The sequence below is a fragment of the Hyperolius riggenbachi genome, chromosome 5, assembly GCF_040937935.1.
Source record: "Hyperolius riggenbachi isolate aHypRig1 chromosome 5, aHypRig1.pri, whole genome shotgun sequence".
Classification (NCBI taxonomy): Eukaryota; Metazoa; Chordata; class Amphibia; order Anura; family Hyperoliidae; genus Hyperolius; species Hyperolius riggenbachi.
Window position 1 is genome coordinate 139,147,249 of NC_090650.1, and position 16,171 is coordinate 139,163,419.

At 42.5% G+C, this 16,171-nt stretch overlaps 1 protein-coding gene across 3 annotated transcripts in view; it reads left to right on the forward strand.

Moving 5' to 3' along the window:
- The window catches only part of ULK4 (unc-51 like kinase 4), an 892,004-nt gene extending 876,669 nt beyond the window's left edge, over nt 1–15,335 (forward strand). For all 3 annotated transcript variants that reach the window (XM_068236316.1, XM_068236315.1, XM_068236317.1), the window contains one exon: nt 14,240–15,335. In XM_068236316.1, the coding sequence (XP_068092417.1) occupies nt 14,240–14,332 (93 nt within the window). In that variant the 3' untranslated portion in view covers nt 14,333–15,335. The remainder of the gene's footprint in view (nt 1–14,239) is intronic.
- The last annotated feature ends 836 nt before the right edge of the window (nt 15,336–16,171 follow it).

Consider the following 16,171-nt stretch of genomic DNA (forward strand, 5'->3'; position numbering starts at 1 on the left):
CCCCCCCCCCCCCCACCCACATAGGCCATAATTCTGCCTCTCAGGACTGGTTTAGCTGCCTCCCAATATAGAATTGGATTTGACATATGTATTTTATTATCCTCACTATATTCTAGCCACCACTGGCGTACCATTGCTGCAAAGTTGTCATCTCCATATAGGTAAGTGGGGAAGCGCCAAATAATGTCTGATCCTCTTGGTATGGCCTCTCTCATCTCTAGCTGGACCGGGCTATGATCAGAAATTACCATATCTAGTATTTCTACTGATACTATTTTATTTAGCATTGGGGCTGACAGTAATATAAAGTCTAGGCGTGTCCACATGTCATGCGGTATTGAATAGAAAGAGTATTGCCTCTCATATGGGTGTAATAACCTCCAGACGTCTGTTAATCGTGTTTCTTTTACAAAGGTGCATACATTTTCTATTTTCTTTTGGTATGCAGAGGCTAGTTTGGCATTTGAGGTTCTATCCTCTGTAGCATCCATTATTGTGTTAAAATCCCCCCCTACAATCCAGCTCAGAGTGGGAGAGACCATAAGTACATTTTGCACTTCTAAAAGGCATTTACTGTTATCTTCATTTGGGCCGTACATGTTTACAATTTGAATGCTTTCCCCCTGCAGCTTACCCCTTATTGATACCCATCTCCCATTGTCATCATGTTTAATTTCATCTAGGTCAAATCTTAAAGATTTGTTCAGTAATATTATAACCCTTTGTTCAGTAATATTACAACCCCTGCCTTCCTGCCATTTGATGGGGATCCATAAATTTGTCCCACCCAGTATCGTTTTAGAAATTTGAAATGTTCTTGAGCCAGGTGTGTCTCCTGAAGGAGTGCCACCTCTGTTCGTAATTTCTTTAGGTGACGAAGCACCATTGACCTTTTTCGTGGTGTTCTAAGCCCTTTCATGTTCCACGTACAAACTTTAACTACCATGATGACTTGGTACGAGATGTGTATCTTTTCAGAACATACCTTTTAAGACTATATGACTTATTATAGGAGAAACAGTGACAAACCCCCCCCCCCCCCCCTGAACTAAACTTACCCCCAAACAAACCCCAAACATGCTGTGAAACATTATATACTTTACATGGCCGTGCCAGGCGAGACCCGGCATCGTAACATTGGCCGTAATAACTCTTGTAATCCTGTTAGGTGACTCCACTTCTTCCCTGGTGGAGGATAGCTATCTGCGGAGCATCCTGTCAGTGAAACTTCTTGTAAGGTATAATTAGTATCAGTCAAGCCTAAGATAGCGATTTGCTAGCTCGATGTGTAAACAATCTTTGTTGCGGGGCTACTGCGTTGAAATCAAGTTCAAGGTCCATTTCTAATTCTGCCATACACAAAGGGGCGTTTACAACTGGGTGGTCAGTGCCCGTTTTAAGTCTCTTTTACTTTCATCCTGTGCCGTTCGATTGATGAGTTGGTCTGTTAGCAGCGATTACAGCCGTATCTTTGCCTAGGAACAAGGATTCAGCTTCTTGCGGCGTTTTCAATATATGAGTGGTGCCTGTGTCATCAGTGACCTTTAGAGTGGCTGGGTACAGCAATGTAAATTTCCAGCTCCTTTGCACGCATTCACTGCATGCAGCGTTTAATTTTTGCCTTAGTTTTGATACCTCTAATGAGAAATCATTAAACAGTCTTAGTGCTGTCCCCTGGTATTCTAGCTTTTGGTTGTTCTGTCTGTAAGCACGCAAAATGGCTGTTTTGTCAGCATAATCCAGGTACTTGATCATGGTCACCCTTGGCTTAGTTTTTTGATCTGCATCTTTTGGGGGGCCTACTCTATGCACTCTTTCCACTTTAAACGGCGAGGGGATCCCCAGAGCACTCGGTATATCTTCTGAGCATATCTTGTGAAGCATATCTGCTGTGACGGATTCCGGTAGTCCCACCAGCCTTAGGTTACTGCGTCTGGAGCGATTCTTCAGATCTTGTACTTTTGCATGCAATTCTTTGTTTTCTGTAAGGACTTTATCTACTTTCTTAGCTTGTGCAGCACAATCGTCTTCAATGTCTGATATACGTTTCTCTGTTTGTGTAATACGCTGATTCTGGGCTTGCAGTTCTTTATGTACTTTTTTTAATGTCTGCTGCACCGCCCCCTTTATCATGGATTCTAGTTCTGGCCTCAGCTGCATGACTACCGCTGTCGCTATTTTGTTGTAATTTATGCCAGACTCACCCCCGCTTCCTTCTTCTTCATTATCTGAGTCCCAGGGTTGTTGGGATTGTTCCTCATCTGCGCCATCCGAGACTTGTGAGGGTGTCGGGGATTTCTCCCTCGTGTCTGTCTTAGGTCTCTGCTTCGGCGCCATCTTGGCTTGCTGTGAGGCGTCTCCCTGTTTGCTGTCTGAGCGGGCGAGGTATTTGTCCATCTCCCTCTCGGGTAGCCAGCGGAGTTGTTCCGGGTGGTCCTCTGCCTCTCCCTAAGCGAAACGGGCACTTTTGTTGTCTGTGGGCTCGGCAAAATTCAGGACACTGAACGGAGCTCAGCTTCTAGCCTCCTCTCATCGCGGCGCCGGAACCGGAAGTCGATGCTTTGGGTTTTAATTATTTTGGATTGATTAATTGATGGTCGCTCAATTGATATGGCCTGATGCATATTCAACTAGTTAGGTCAGGTTCGGGTTGGGCTCTAGTCCCACTCTCCATTTTCTGGAACAGTCTATAAATTTGGTCCCAGCCATCTGTACCCTCGATCCCCTGGTGACACTAGATTGCGGAACCATGGGGAAGGAGACAGGTGGCACCTTCAAACTGCCCTATGTTGTTGACCAACACATGCATCAGGGGCGTAGCAATAGGGGTTGCAGAGGTTGCGACCGCATCGGGGCCCTTGGGCCAGAGGGGCCCCGAGGGGCCCACCCTCAACTTCAGTATTAGCTCTCTATTGGTCCTGTGCTCATAATAATCACTTCTATAGATACTTTGAATAGTGGTAATCATTAACAAACTGTTCCCCATCCCCTTCTTACACCGCTGACACTATAGTTGCTATTGGCAGGTTTTGGTGCCGTATCAATTGTTATGTATAGAGTGCTTGGGGGGCCCCAATGTAAAGCTTGCATCGGGGCCCACAGCTCCTTAGCTACGCCACTGACATGCATGCAACTTTTGTCGAGGTTCCCATATCCTGGGCCCTGTATGTAAGTTTTCCATTTTAATACCTATGCTTTTATCTTATCTATTGGCTTTTTAATAAACGGTTTACACTTAGAGTTGCTGTTTGTTTTATACGCTATCATCCTGATCACCATTCCCGTGGGCTGAGAGACTTCTGGACCACTGGATCGCTGGTGGATTGCTGCTGATTTCTTCTGCCATGAAATGCAAGATACACAACCTTTATAATGTGGGTTGTTTCCAGCTGGTAAGCCTTTTTGTTGCGTGGGTGATGGTGACCGCAGGAGCCTATAGAATTTGAGATTCACCATGTTGAAGTCTTATGAAGTGTATGCTACACTAATTCATCTCTGGAGCCTGCGCTGTTTTCTTATTACAATGCAGATTGCTTGGCTGTCCTGCTGAGCCTCTGCCTCTAAATAAAGCCCAATCTACACGATACGATTCTTTGTGCGATTCGATTGTGATTCTATTTACGATCCGATTAAATCCGACATGTCCGATCGGGATTCAATTTCGATTTGCCATTGCAAAACAATGGCTAGTCAAATCGAATCCAGATTGGACGTGTTGGATTTAATCGGATCGTAAATAGAATCGTAATCGAATCGCACAAAGAATCGTATCGTGTAGATTGGGCGTAATACATTTAGCCATAGACCCTGAACAGATCAGGACTGCCAGGCAACTGGTGTTGTTTAAAAGCAAATAAATATGGCAGCCACCATATCCATTTCATTTCATGTGTAGTTTTATAACACATTTGCTTGACACTGTCTAAGGTATTGATGCAGTACCAAATCTACAGCACTCAAACACTGTACTATGTAGTGATCAGTTATACTATCAAGAATATTTGAACAAAAACATTACTGGAACAGTGACAAGCGCCAAGCAGGTTATTCTCTGTCTGTGGAAGAGCACTGATGCACAGTTTTATGTCAACAGAAATGCTAAGCAGTATGGAAAACACAAACATAATGATTGCTCTAAGCACTGTTTAATGAGCTGTTGTCAGCTCTATATGGAGCTGTTACACTGTGGTCTGAACTGAGTTATTGAAGGTTTGCTGAAAAGCAAATAGTCTAAACATTTAATCGTTACAAAGGATTTGTGCCTACATGGTATAGGTCCGACTGGTGGCTACACAATGGTGGCAGCAGGCTTTTCTCAATGGAAAGCACAGAATGTATACACATCTACATGTTCCCAAAACAGGCACAGCACAACGCATGTATTCATGGCTGCTTTATCGCTGTAGGCATTCGGGACTGAATAAATGTGTACATGTCAGGCAGTTCTCATTGACAAGGAAAATTCTCAGTGCAGGAAGCATGCTGCACAGCGCTGCACAGGAAAATGCCTTTTCTACCGACACTCACACCTACTCTGCACCCCTGCAGGTGCTGATTGACCACATAGGATGTGCAGGGTGTGGGCCTGGTAGAGGGGGCTTGTAACAACAAATGACAAAGCTTAGATCAAAGTAAAAAGGATGATGGATTGTGAGAGAGGAAACTGACATTGCTGGAAATATAACACTCTGAATAGAGAAAGTAGCATGAAGTAAAAACAAGGAGCAGGAAGTCTTTGCAATTAGGAAAGAATTACAAGAAAGGCTTGCAATGATAAAAATAGCACAAAGCAAATCTATTGTTTTTTTTCTTAAGATACAGATGTATATGGCATTACTTTAAACAATGTATGTTAAAAACCCCGTCCATTATTTTTTTTTTTATTAAAGATTTCAACTGAAAAACACAGACACCCACTCCAGGGGGGCCTCCAGCGGCGTAGCTAAGGAGTTGTGGGCCCCAATGCAAGTTTTACAATGGGGGCCCCCAAGCACTCTATACATAGCAATTGATACGGCGCACCAAAACCTGCCAATGGCATCTACAGTGTCTGAGGTGCAAGAAGGGGATGCGGAACAGTTTGTTAATAATTACCAGTGTTCAAAGTATCTATAGAAGTGATTATTATGAGCACAGGACCAATCGAGAGCAAATACTGTAGTTGAGGGAGAGCCCTTCGGGAGCCCCTCTGGCCCAAGGGCCCCGATGCGGTGGCTACCTCTGCAACCCCTATTGCTACTCCCCTGGGGGCCTCCAGCTGGTTGCCGCCATCCCTGCCTCTGATCTGCGTTTATAGCACAAGTATTAGTCACATGAAATTGCAATAGCACACATATAAGCGATGCATTACAGAGAAGCATGCCAGCTGTTGCAGGGCCGGCTTCCATTCTAGGGGTATTCTGGGAACGCCTGTTATTTTCTGTCATTCATATCTGCAATGCACGTACTATTGTTGAGGACACTAGTGGTAGAACCTTGGCCAACACACAGAAGGCTTGTAAGTGCCCCTGTGGCTTAAATGTGCTATTGCAATTTCATGTGACTTATATCTTTTCTTTTAATGACAATTAGAGACAGGGACTGTTGCAGCCAGTTGGGGGCCTCCCAGTGTCTCTCTGTGTGTGTTTGGTTGAGTCTGGTACCTGATCTGGGTGTGGCCCTCAGTCTGGTTCATAAGGATAATTGGCAATTATTATTAGAATTGTGTATTTCTACTTGACTGACATCTTCCACATCGCTTTACATAGTATATATGATCATGTCACTAAGGGGCGTCACTAGAAATCACTGCCCTCCGTCCTTAAATGCCTCCTGTGTGCCTCTCTCACTACCTCGCCTAAAACTACCCTACTTGTGCCTTTGTCTCAACCCCTCCATTCTTAAAGTATACCTGAGTGGAATAAAAAATAAAATATAAACTTACCACAATGATCGGTCGTCCAGGCCCTCCTGGCTCCATATTGCATTCTGCCTCTCCAGTCCAGTCCGTGTGCCCTGTGTATTATACTCCCTCACGACTGTGCACAGCAGCCATAGCAGGCCCAAAAAGCTCCAGGTGATGGTTGCTATACACAGTCGTGAGGCAGAGACTACAAAGAGGGTGCACAGATATATAGCGCATATGCCCTGAAGTTCTGTACAGCGCCAAAACGGAAGGGAGGCCGGGCACAATAAGGAGCCTTGAGGGGTCTGAAGTGCCAATAAATCACTGTTGGTAATTAGGCAGAGGCGCTCAGTGTGGTTTTGATACTGTTAAGCTGTATGCTCCTTTTTGATTGGCCTGATGAAGCGGGATTGAGCCCGTGAAACGCGTTGCCTATTTTTACTGTGGAGTATAAATAATTTGTTGTTTGACTGTTGATGCCACAGTCCTTCCTTTGTTTGCTTTGTCTGCATGGATGGGATAGGCCCACCACTGCCCCATCGGTTTTAAGCTCGTTTAAGTGACTTTTATTCTATTGGCACCTCTGGAAAGCTTCTACATACTGTTGGTAATTATGTATTAACACTTTTTTCCCCACACTTCTACTTTAAAGTAGACCTGACAGAAGGAAAACATAGAGAAATGCACCTTGAATGTATTTAGAGAGTCTAGCCTGTTTAATTCCCCCCATTTGTGTCTAATCACAAGTTGTAATTTGATCCTCCCCTGTGTCACTTGACTGCCTATGGAAGATAGGCAGATAAGCTCATTTGAAAGCTCAGGCTGTAAACAATATGTCTGCTTCCATGAATCAGGAAGTAGAAACTGTGCAAATTTATTTCAGGATTTGTATCAGCTGTAACAAAAACATGTTTTTTGTTTAAAGGTTATTATGCTGTTGTTTATCTTTTAGAGCAGAGAGGACTTGTGAGTTTAGTACACAACTGATCCTCAAATTACTCAAATATGTCAGTGTGTGCCTTATGGGGTCATAAAACTTAACAGCACCCCGTCAGTTTTTTTCTCCGCACGTGCTGCTTCTATGAGGCTGACTTACAAACTCTTGTGGGAGTTATGTACATGTAAATATCACACAGAAAACAAGTATAAGTTGATTTCAGGGAACCATTCTAATAACTCAAAATGTGCACCGTCTTACAATAAACTATAATTGTCCTTCCTGTAAGGATATGAGACTGCATGATTAATGTGGAAGTGCAGGTAAAATAGGAAAGGGAAAAAAAGAGAAAATAGCCTGTTTCTAGTCTGCTGTAATCAGCATGTTTCATTCTGTTTAGAGACAAGTGAAGAAGTGCTAATTGTTCCTGCTGTTGGGGAAAAGTGCAAGCTTTCACATTTCTTGATTTAAACACTTTTTTTGAAGCATGAATAAAAATCCACTGAAGTCTGCACTGAATACCATAAGTTAATATCCATTGTAAGACAGCTGAAGAGAGTGTCTTTGCTAAACACTGTTTCAGAGAAGCAGATATGCTTGTTACTATAGCTCTTCATGACCCAGTTGTTACAGATGTTGCTCAGATCATTCAGACTGTGTATGACCTACTGTAAGCCCTTGATAACCCTAGCAAAAAAAACTCATTTTCTAAGTAACCTTCAAACCTTGCCTAAAAACTCATCTTTCAACTGTGCATTTAGTTAATGACACAAACAGCTGCTTAATATTCTGTTTCTTCTTTCAGTTAGGGTCATGATTTTATACAATTCTATTTATTTACCACTTTTTTTCCCTGAAGAGAGTACGATGGGAGGAGGACCATGAACTTTCTACATCTAGACAGACATGTAGCATCCTCTTAAAAGGAATACACTCATTTAATACACTAGGCCTGATAATTAGGGCAAGCACAAACACACACCAAAACCAGGTGTTTAAAACACATTACTAGAGCCCTCCAAAAGCTCATTAGTGGAGCAAATTGCTAATTCTGTCATGCTCATTATTGCATCACACTAAAATGACTACAATTGTTTGAATTCTGTGGACTTCAAAGTCTTGTCCCAGAAAGCCAAGCTGTAACTCCACTCGGGTGAAGTATTAAGTACTGAATGCTTTTGTGCCTAAGTGACCCTGAAATTAACAACTACATCAATAACATTTGTTAAGTGCTTTTATTCCAAATAACTCAAAGAACATAGACATGTCTCAGATTTAGGCATAGTTCCTGGGTGAAATGAGTTAGAGGAAAAAGTTATATATTCACACTGAAAACTGGCATTCATGGATTTAAATATCTCCAGGATTGGAACTGTCCTGATTGGGTGTGGTAAGGAATTCCAAAGGGTAGTGACAGCATGACAGATGGCTGTAGGGGTGATCAAGTTGTTTGATCCTATTGATCTGAGGTTGTGGAAGGTATGATGCAGTTGCAACACTTTGAATGTTAGTAGGCCAATTTTAAAGTGTTTGAACGTGAGTGCCACATTGAAGCAGGAACCTGCCAATTTAGCCCCTGGCAACACAACAGCTCTGTTCCCATTTGGCACCACTGAGAGTGAGGAGCTCAAATCTAAATAGCTCTGACATTGTGCAAAGTTTGGCTAATTAATTGATGAGAAATTAGACTTCAGAAACCAGATTTCTGGTGTGATGAAATCGTTATACTTTAACCCAGCATTGCAGAAATGAAGCACTTCATCAACCCCCCCGATCTTTCAACCATGTTTCATTCATTTATCACACCTTGGCTGTACTATTGCAGTGGCAGTGGCCCCTACATAAGCCTTTCAAATAATGACCTATACCTCGACGCTGTCAGGCTATTAACAAACCAACCCCACCATGCCGCATAACACTGTTTATTTACTCTCTCCACGGCTTATTCATAAAAAAGAAAATCAATTTCAAAATTGGCGTACTAACATTTTACACACAATAGGTTGTAGCTACCTGAAGGAATCTTCAGCTGCACCACAATGTCCACAACCTCATATCAACAATATGTAATAACTTGATCATCCCAGAGTCTATCCCAAAAGCTAGGAAATTGAACCACAGCCTGCTGTCACGCTAGCCGAAGTCTATGGAACTCCTTACTATTTCAGTTTATTGATATCTAGATTTAATAGTTTAGTCTGGCATTTATGAACTTAGCTTTTTCCTCTGTTGCATAATCCACGCCGTTACTAATTACTAGTCTGAGACACGCCATGCACTTGAAGTCATGTGGGAGAAAAGCACTTTAGAAATGTTTTTGTTGTTGTCTGTTCTGGCTCTTTCTTGGCTCATTAGTATTATTTTCCCTGAAACAAGCCAGAAATGATGATCACTACTGATCCTTTCCTCCGTAGCCATGAACCTAAAAGCTCCCCATTGCCAACAGTCGTAAAAGAAGTAAGCTTTTGCCTGCCTGCCCAAATACCATCACTTATGTACTTACCCTTAGTTTTGGCTCTAGTCCCAAATTATTGATTTTTACACTTACAGGAGGAGTATTAAATAACTGTTTAATTCGAATGTGCTTGTGAATGACATTTAGTTGAGTGTAGCACAAGCTAAGCCTGGGAGCGCTAAGCTTCAGCTTTGTATTTGGCTGTTATGCAAAAGTATTGATTTGTGAGTCTCTGTGAGTATAGGGAATCCGTAAATATTCCAGATGCCAGTAAAATATACTTCTGCCCGGGAAAGGACATGATCAGCAGAAATGAAGTCCGCAGTGCTGAGGATATGAAAACAATAAATAAATGATTGGGATTAGATGGAGTTCTAATATACGATACTCTGGACATTTTTTGAAAATAAGCTAAATATATTAAAAGTATATATTCTGTTCTGCACACTACAGTAGCCCATAGTCTGAATGTATTATTTATGACATTGGCAGTCTATGCATAAAATATTTTTACATTTAGGAACATTAGCAGGTTTGCTGCAGGGTGGGACTGTTTCAGAGACAGGAAGCTACATAATGCCAGCACACATCCTGACCCTCAGTACACACAGGAATTCAGCCCGCTGCCCGGCTTCCACTCACTTCTTAGCTCAGGCAGCTGTTCCAGCACAATTTAGTAAACAAATCTAAACCACTGTATTTTACTGCTGATTTAAAGCTGAACGCCAGGAAAATAATGTATTCATAAATAGCACAACATTTATTCTCAGATTCTGCTAGTACAAGGAGCTGAGATCTGACCGTAGATTAGAGTGCAGTAATCTCTTGCACAGCAGGAGTTAGAACGTGAACAGGCTCTGTAAAGGTAGCCATACATCACTCGATGTACGAACAGATCGACCATGTAACTGATTCCTCAATGATTGAATCTGATCAGAGCGTCGCCTGCCCATACCCCGCAGACCTATTTTCAATAGATTCAACAGGAAATCTATCAGAAAACAGCCTAGTTCCCCCACCTCCTTGGCTGCCTCCCAAGTGTCCCCCCAGGTGCTTGTGCACAGTAAATTCTCACCTGTCCGCCAGTGTGACTCCTAGCCTTCTCTGATGTTAAGCGTCACCACGAGCCATGTGGTACTCGGCGAATGTAGTGACATCACACATGCACCTGGTGCCACGTAGTACAGGTGCTCGCGGCGAAGGCAGACACCAGAGGCTAGAAGCCGCGCCAGCAAAGAGGTGGGACTTAACACTACATATGGATGCAGGAGACATCGACCATGGGTCTGTCAGTCATCGCGATATCAAATGCAGTTACCGCCGTGCACCTGTATGTGTATATATATATATATATATATATATATATATATATATATATACTGTATATATATATATATATATATATATATGTAGGTGTATATGTATTCCTTACCAGGACCTGCTTATAAAGAGCAGTCATCTGAGATGCAGAGTCTTACTTTTTTGCTATCTGCTTGTAAAATCTGATTGCCACATTTATAATAATGCAAATACCCTCTGTTTTAAAGTGAACCAGTAAGAAAAAAAAAGTTCCCGTAGGGGGTACTTACTTTGGGAGGTGGAAGCCTCTGGATCCTAAAGAGGCTTTCCCCATCCTTCTCAGTACCCCAGTTCCTTCGCTGGCATTCCCCAAAAATCTGCTGACAAGCTTGACAGGAGCAGTGGTAATCCGGCTCCAGACCCATAACAAGGCTGTGACACGCCTCGCGCAGGCGCACTTTTGGCTTTCTGTTTAGGCTCCAGAAGAAATAGCCCACCCTGATTGGGTCTGCACCTACGCAGTAGAATGGATCTAGTCAGGCTTGTCGATTTCCGGCGGAACCCATTGGAAAGATGCTACTGCATCTGCTTGAGGCATGTCACAGGCTTGTTATGGACGTGGACAGTTCAAGGGTTTTTGCGCTAACTAAGGACGGGATAAGCCTCTTTAGGATGCATAGGCTTCCCCCTCCTGAGGTAAGTACCCGCTAGGGGCACTTCATTATAGGTGTTCTTTAAGAAGGCAAACTATTATTACTGTTTGGTCTCATTTAGCCAAATCAGCTGTCTGCATGTTGTCTTAAGGAAAATGTATAAGCTATAGGCTTGCTATGCACCAGTAGTTCTGGATGTGAGTCTGGCTTCAGGGGCATAAAGATTTGCAAATTCTGGAGTGATGCATCATGGGAAACTACAGTTGCTCACTTAAAGCAAATGGGAAACTTTTTTTTTCAAAAAAAAGACATATACTTACCTAAGGAGAGGGAAGGCTCTGTGTCCTATAGAGCCTTCCCTCTACTCTCCTGATCCCCTCATTGCAGCGGCAGCTCCTCCATTTATATACCCACCGCAGGGGACTTTGGAAGTCTTTGAGAGCCAAGTCCTCCCAAAGACAGACGGCTCCATATTGCACATGCACAAGAAAGCATGAGAGAGGGCGCTCGCGCGTGCACAGTATGGGCTGGCCCATCTTCGGGAGCACTCGGGGTCCTGAAGACTTCCGAAGCCTCCCTTTGGTGGTGGAGACAGCAGTATTTGACCAAATTGGTTGAATACTGCTCCGGCAGATCCTGCTCTGGAACGGTGACCGGGAGAGGAGCAGGAAGGCTCTATAGAACCCAGAGCCTTCCCTTTCTTAGGTAGGTATCTGGCTCTTTTTTTTAATGGTTCCCATTGACTTTAAAGCTGAATTATTGCATATACCTTCTGTTTATGAATGCACTTAACACCCACTCTCTGAGCTGACTTGGACTGATTCGATTTTTGGAGGAGAGCTGCTGCAAATAAGATGTTGGCTGATCTAGGAGGGGCATACATTCCAAAGTGCTCTTCATGTTGCCTCATTCACCAAAGTGCATTGTACATTAGACACACAGCAGTACAACATGAATAGAAGATGCAAGCAGACAGCATTACAAAGTGCTCTGGTGAAATATATGTGCACATGCACAAAGCGCTGTGATTAATCATTGCAATGGAAATATACTGTGGGATGCAAAAGTTTGGGCAATGTTGTTAATCGTCATGATTTTTCTGTATAAATCTGTGGTTGTTATGATAAAAAATATCAGTTAAATTTATCATATAGGAGACACACACAATGATATTTGAGAATTGAAATTAAATTTATTGCATTTACAGAAAGTGTGCAATAATTGTTTAAATAAAATTAGGCAGGTGCATAAATGTGAGCACTGTTGTCATTTTATTGATTCCAAAACCTTTAGAACTAATTATTGGAACTCAAATTGGGTTTGTAAGCTCAGTGACCCCTGGCCTACCTACACAGGTGAATCCAATTATAAGAAAGAGTATTTAAGGGGGTCAATTGTAAGTTTCCCTCCTTTTTTAATTTTCTCTGAAGAGTAGCAAAATTGGGGTCTAAAAACAACTTTCAAATGACCTGAAGACAAAGATTGTTCACCATCATGGTTTAGGGGAAGGATACAGAAAGCTGTCTCTGTGATTTCAGCTGTCTGTTTCCACAGTTAGGAACATATTGAGGAAATGGAAGACCACAGGCTCAATTCAAGTTAAGGCTCGAAGTGGCAGACCAAGAAAAATCTTGGATAAACAGAAGCAACGAATGGTGAGAACAGTCTGAGTCAACCCACAGACCAGCACCAAAGACCTACAACATCATCTTGCTGCAGACACTGTGCATCATTCAACCATTCGGCGCATTTTACACAAGGAGATGCTGTATGCAGAGGAATCCTTTTCTCCGCCCACAGCACAAACAGAGCCGCTTGAGGTATGCTAAAGCACATTTGGATAAGCCAGCTTCATTTTGGAATAAGGTGCTGTGGACTGATGAAACTAAAATTGAGTCATTTGGGCATAACAAAGGGCATTATACACGGAGGAAAAACAACACAGCATTTCAAGAAAACACCTGCTACCTACAGTAAAATATGGTGGTGTTTCCATCATGCTGTGGGGCTGTGTGGCCAGTGCAGGGACTGGGAATCTTGTCAAAGTTCAGGGACGCATGAATTCCACTCAGTATCAGCATATTCTGGAGACCAATGTTCAGGAATCAGTGACAGACCTGAAGCTTTGCTGGGGCTGGATGTTTCAACAAGACAATGACCCTAAACACTGCTCAAAATCCACTAAGGCATTCATGAAGAGGAACAAGTATTACATTCTGAAAAGGCAATCTCAGTCCCCAGACCTAAACATAATTGAAAAACTGTGGTGTGAGTTAAAGAGAGCTGTCCATGCTCGGAAGCCATCAAACTTGAACGAACTAGAGATGTTTTGTAAAGAGGAATGGTCCAAAATACCTTCAACCAGAATCCAGACTCTCATTGGAACTTACAGGAAGCGTTTAGAGGCTCTAATTTCTACAAAAGGAGGATCTACTAAATATTGATTTCATTTCTTTTTTGTGGTGCCTAATTTTGTTTAAAGGAATACTGTAGGGGGGTTGGGGGAAAATGAGTTTAACTTACCCGGGGCTTCTAATGGTCCCCCACAGACATCCTGTGGCAGCGCAGCCACTCACCGATGCTCCGGCCCCGCCTGCGGCTCACTTATGGAATTTCAGACTTTAAAGTCTGAAAACCACTGCACCTGCGTTGCCGTGTCCTTGTTCCCACTGAGGTCACCAGGAGTGTACAGCACAAGCCCAGTATGGTCTGTATATTTAACTGTCATTTTTTATGGTAACAACTGATTTATACAGGAAAATCATGATGATTAACAACGTTGCCCAAACTTTCGCATCCCACTGTATATACAGTATATGTCTGTGTTACATGTATAACAAAGCAAGCACTACACTGTTAAATCTGACTGTAATCGAGCTACACTCATCCATAACATACAGTCATACGGTTGATGCAAGATTTGAAGATTGGTTGCTGTCAGGAACACATTTCATGTCATCAGGTTTGTACCCAATAAGGTTCTTATGTTTATATCACTTTATTTCTTTCAGCATCAACAGAGATGTGACGTCCTTGGCCACAGAGATTCTCAGAGCAGTTGGAGATCAATAAACTACATGCTGTACAACCACAATGCACGTTAACAAGGAAACAATATATTTATTTGAGAATTGCCTTATAGCACAGTGACTGTGTCCTAGCCCAGATTCTAACAAGGTATCCAGTAGTGCGATCCACTATCTGCATGGAATTTGTATGTTTTCCCCATTTATGTGTGGGTTTCTTCCAGGCACATCCCAAAAACCTACAGATAGGCCTCGTTCACACTATACGCGCTGCTGTACGCACATAGTATGCTATCAGCAAGAGCATCAGATGTGCAGAAACGGCACTTTTGACATTCAGACTATCGCACTGTTGCACGCATTTTTGCAAAAGCGCATTGCTGATACCATTCACTGTAATGAATGGTATCAGCAGTGCAGAGCGACGCGGATGACATGCAATTGGGTGCGCTTGCGTCCCAAATGCATGGCCATACGTGTTGCCTTATGTGAACAAGGCCATAAGTTACCTGGCCAATGGCCCGGTTCACAATGGCATTAAAAGCAGTCCATTTAACGGAACCTACAGGTTAACAGGTCCTATGTTATTAATCAACCATTGCTCTGTTATTACGGATCCGTTTGGCACCTTCCGCCAAACAGACCGCAAGTTTGAGGAAGCTTCGATAAATCCAGAGCAACGGATTTTTCGCATTGACCGCACACTTATGTCTTTTAAAAACTGATCTGTTCCGCGGACCAGTTTTCCATCCATGCAGTGTGAACCGGGTCATAGACTGTGATGGACATACGACTATGGTAGGGATTGTATGAGCCCCTCTGGGGATAGTTAGAGATAAGACTATGTATACCTCTGTAAATCGCTGCAGAAGATGTCAGCGCTATATAAATACACAATAAACTTCAACATACGGTAACTTTGTTATAGTTTTCTAAGTGTGTAAAAGATTTTGTCAGAACAAATGTTAGTGCATTTTGTAATGGATGGTAGTGTTTATTTAGGAAGGTGCCCATTTACTGTACAACTTTTATAAATAAATGAAATAAAAAAATGAGCAGTTGCTCAAGGGTCAGTTTGTGATCTAATTTTCACTTTGTTTTTATTCGTGTGTTTGTGTATTTACGGACTCCTGGCTTACAAACGATCAAAAAATGGGACATTTGATTCTGAGGATACAAGTCAAAAAATGTTTTAAAATCGACTTTATGAAAAAAGAATTTTTTTTAACACAGTCAGAGAAAAAGTTTGTAAACTGGTAAAATGACATTTTCCTGTGGTACACTGAGGGTGTGGGGGGACAGAGGTGACACAGAGGGGTCAGAGTTGGACATTGAAGGCATGGGGGAACAGAGGTGACACAGAGGGGGTGGGGGGGCCATAGAGGAAGTACAGGGGACAATGATGGCAGTGTTTCTACTTTTGGACAGCAAGTTAATAATGGACCCACAATCCCTAGCCCGTTTTCTTAAATGGGGACTACCTGTATAAGCAAAATAATGTTACATTAAAGTTTTTCGATATAGATTATTTGTCATCAATATTTGTTTACCCCGTTCCTAATAAATATTTATCTAAATATCCTAATTCACAGCCAAGTTCATCTATTTGTGACAGATAAATACCTTTTTTGAAAGAGATAAAAAAAAATGTATTGTTAGTCACAAAGTATTTTAGAATCATTCATAACAATTGTACCGTTATTGGGCACTGTAACATATAGCAGAAAATGCAATAATCCAGGAGGAGGTTAATGACTGCACTGTATACAGTATTGCAGCCATGAACCCCTCCGGTCCCTTAAGTGCAGCCAATAACTCCTCCAGGTACCCAAGTGCAGCAATGATTCACCCCCCCCCCCCCCCCCCATTCCCCTTCTGCAGCTTAGTATTTCCCCTGCACTTTCCTTGTTAATTGTT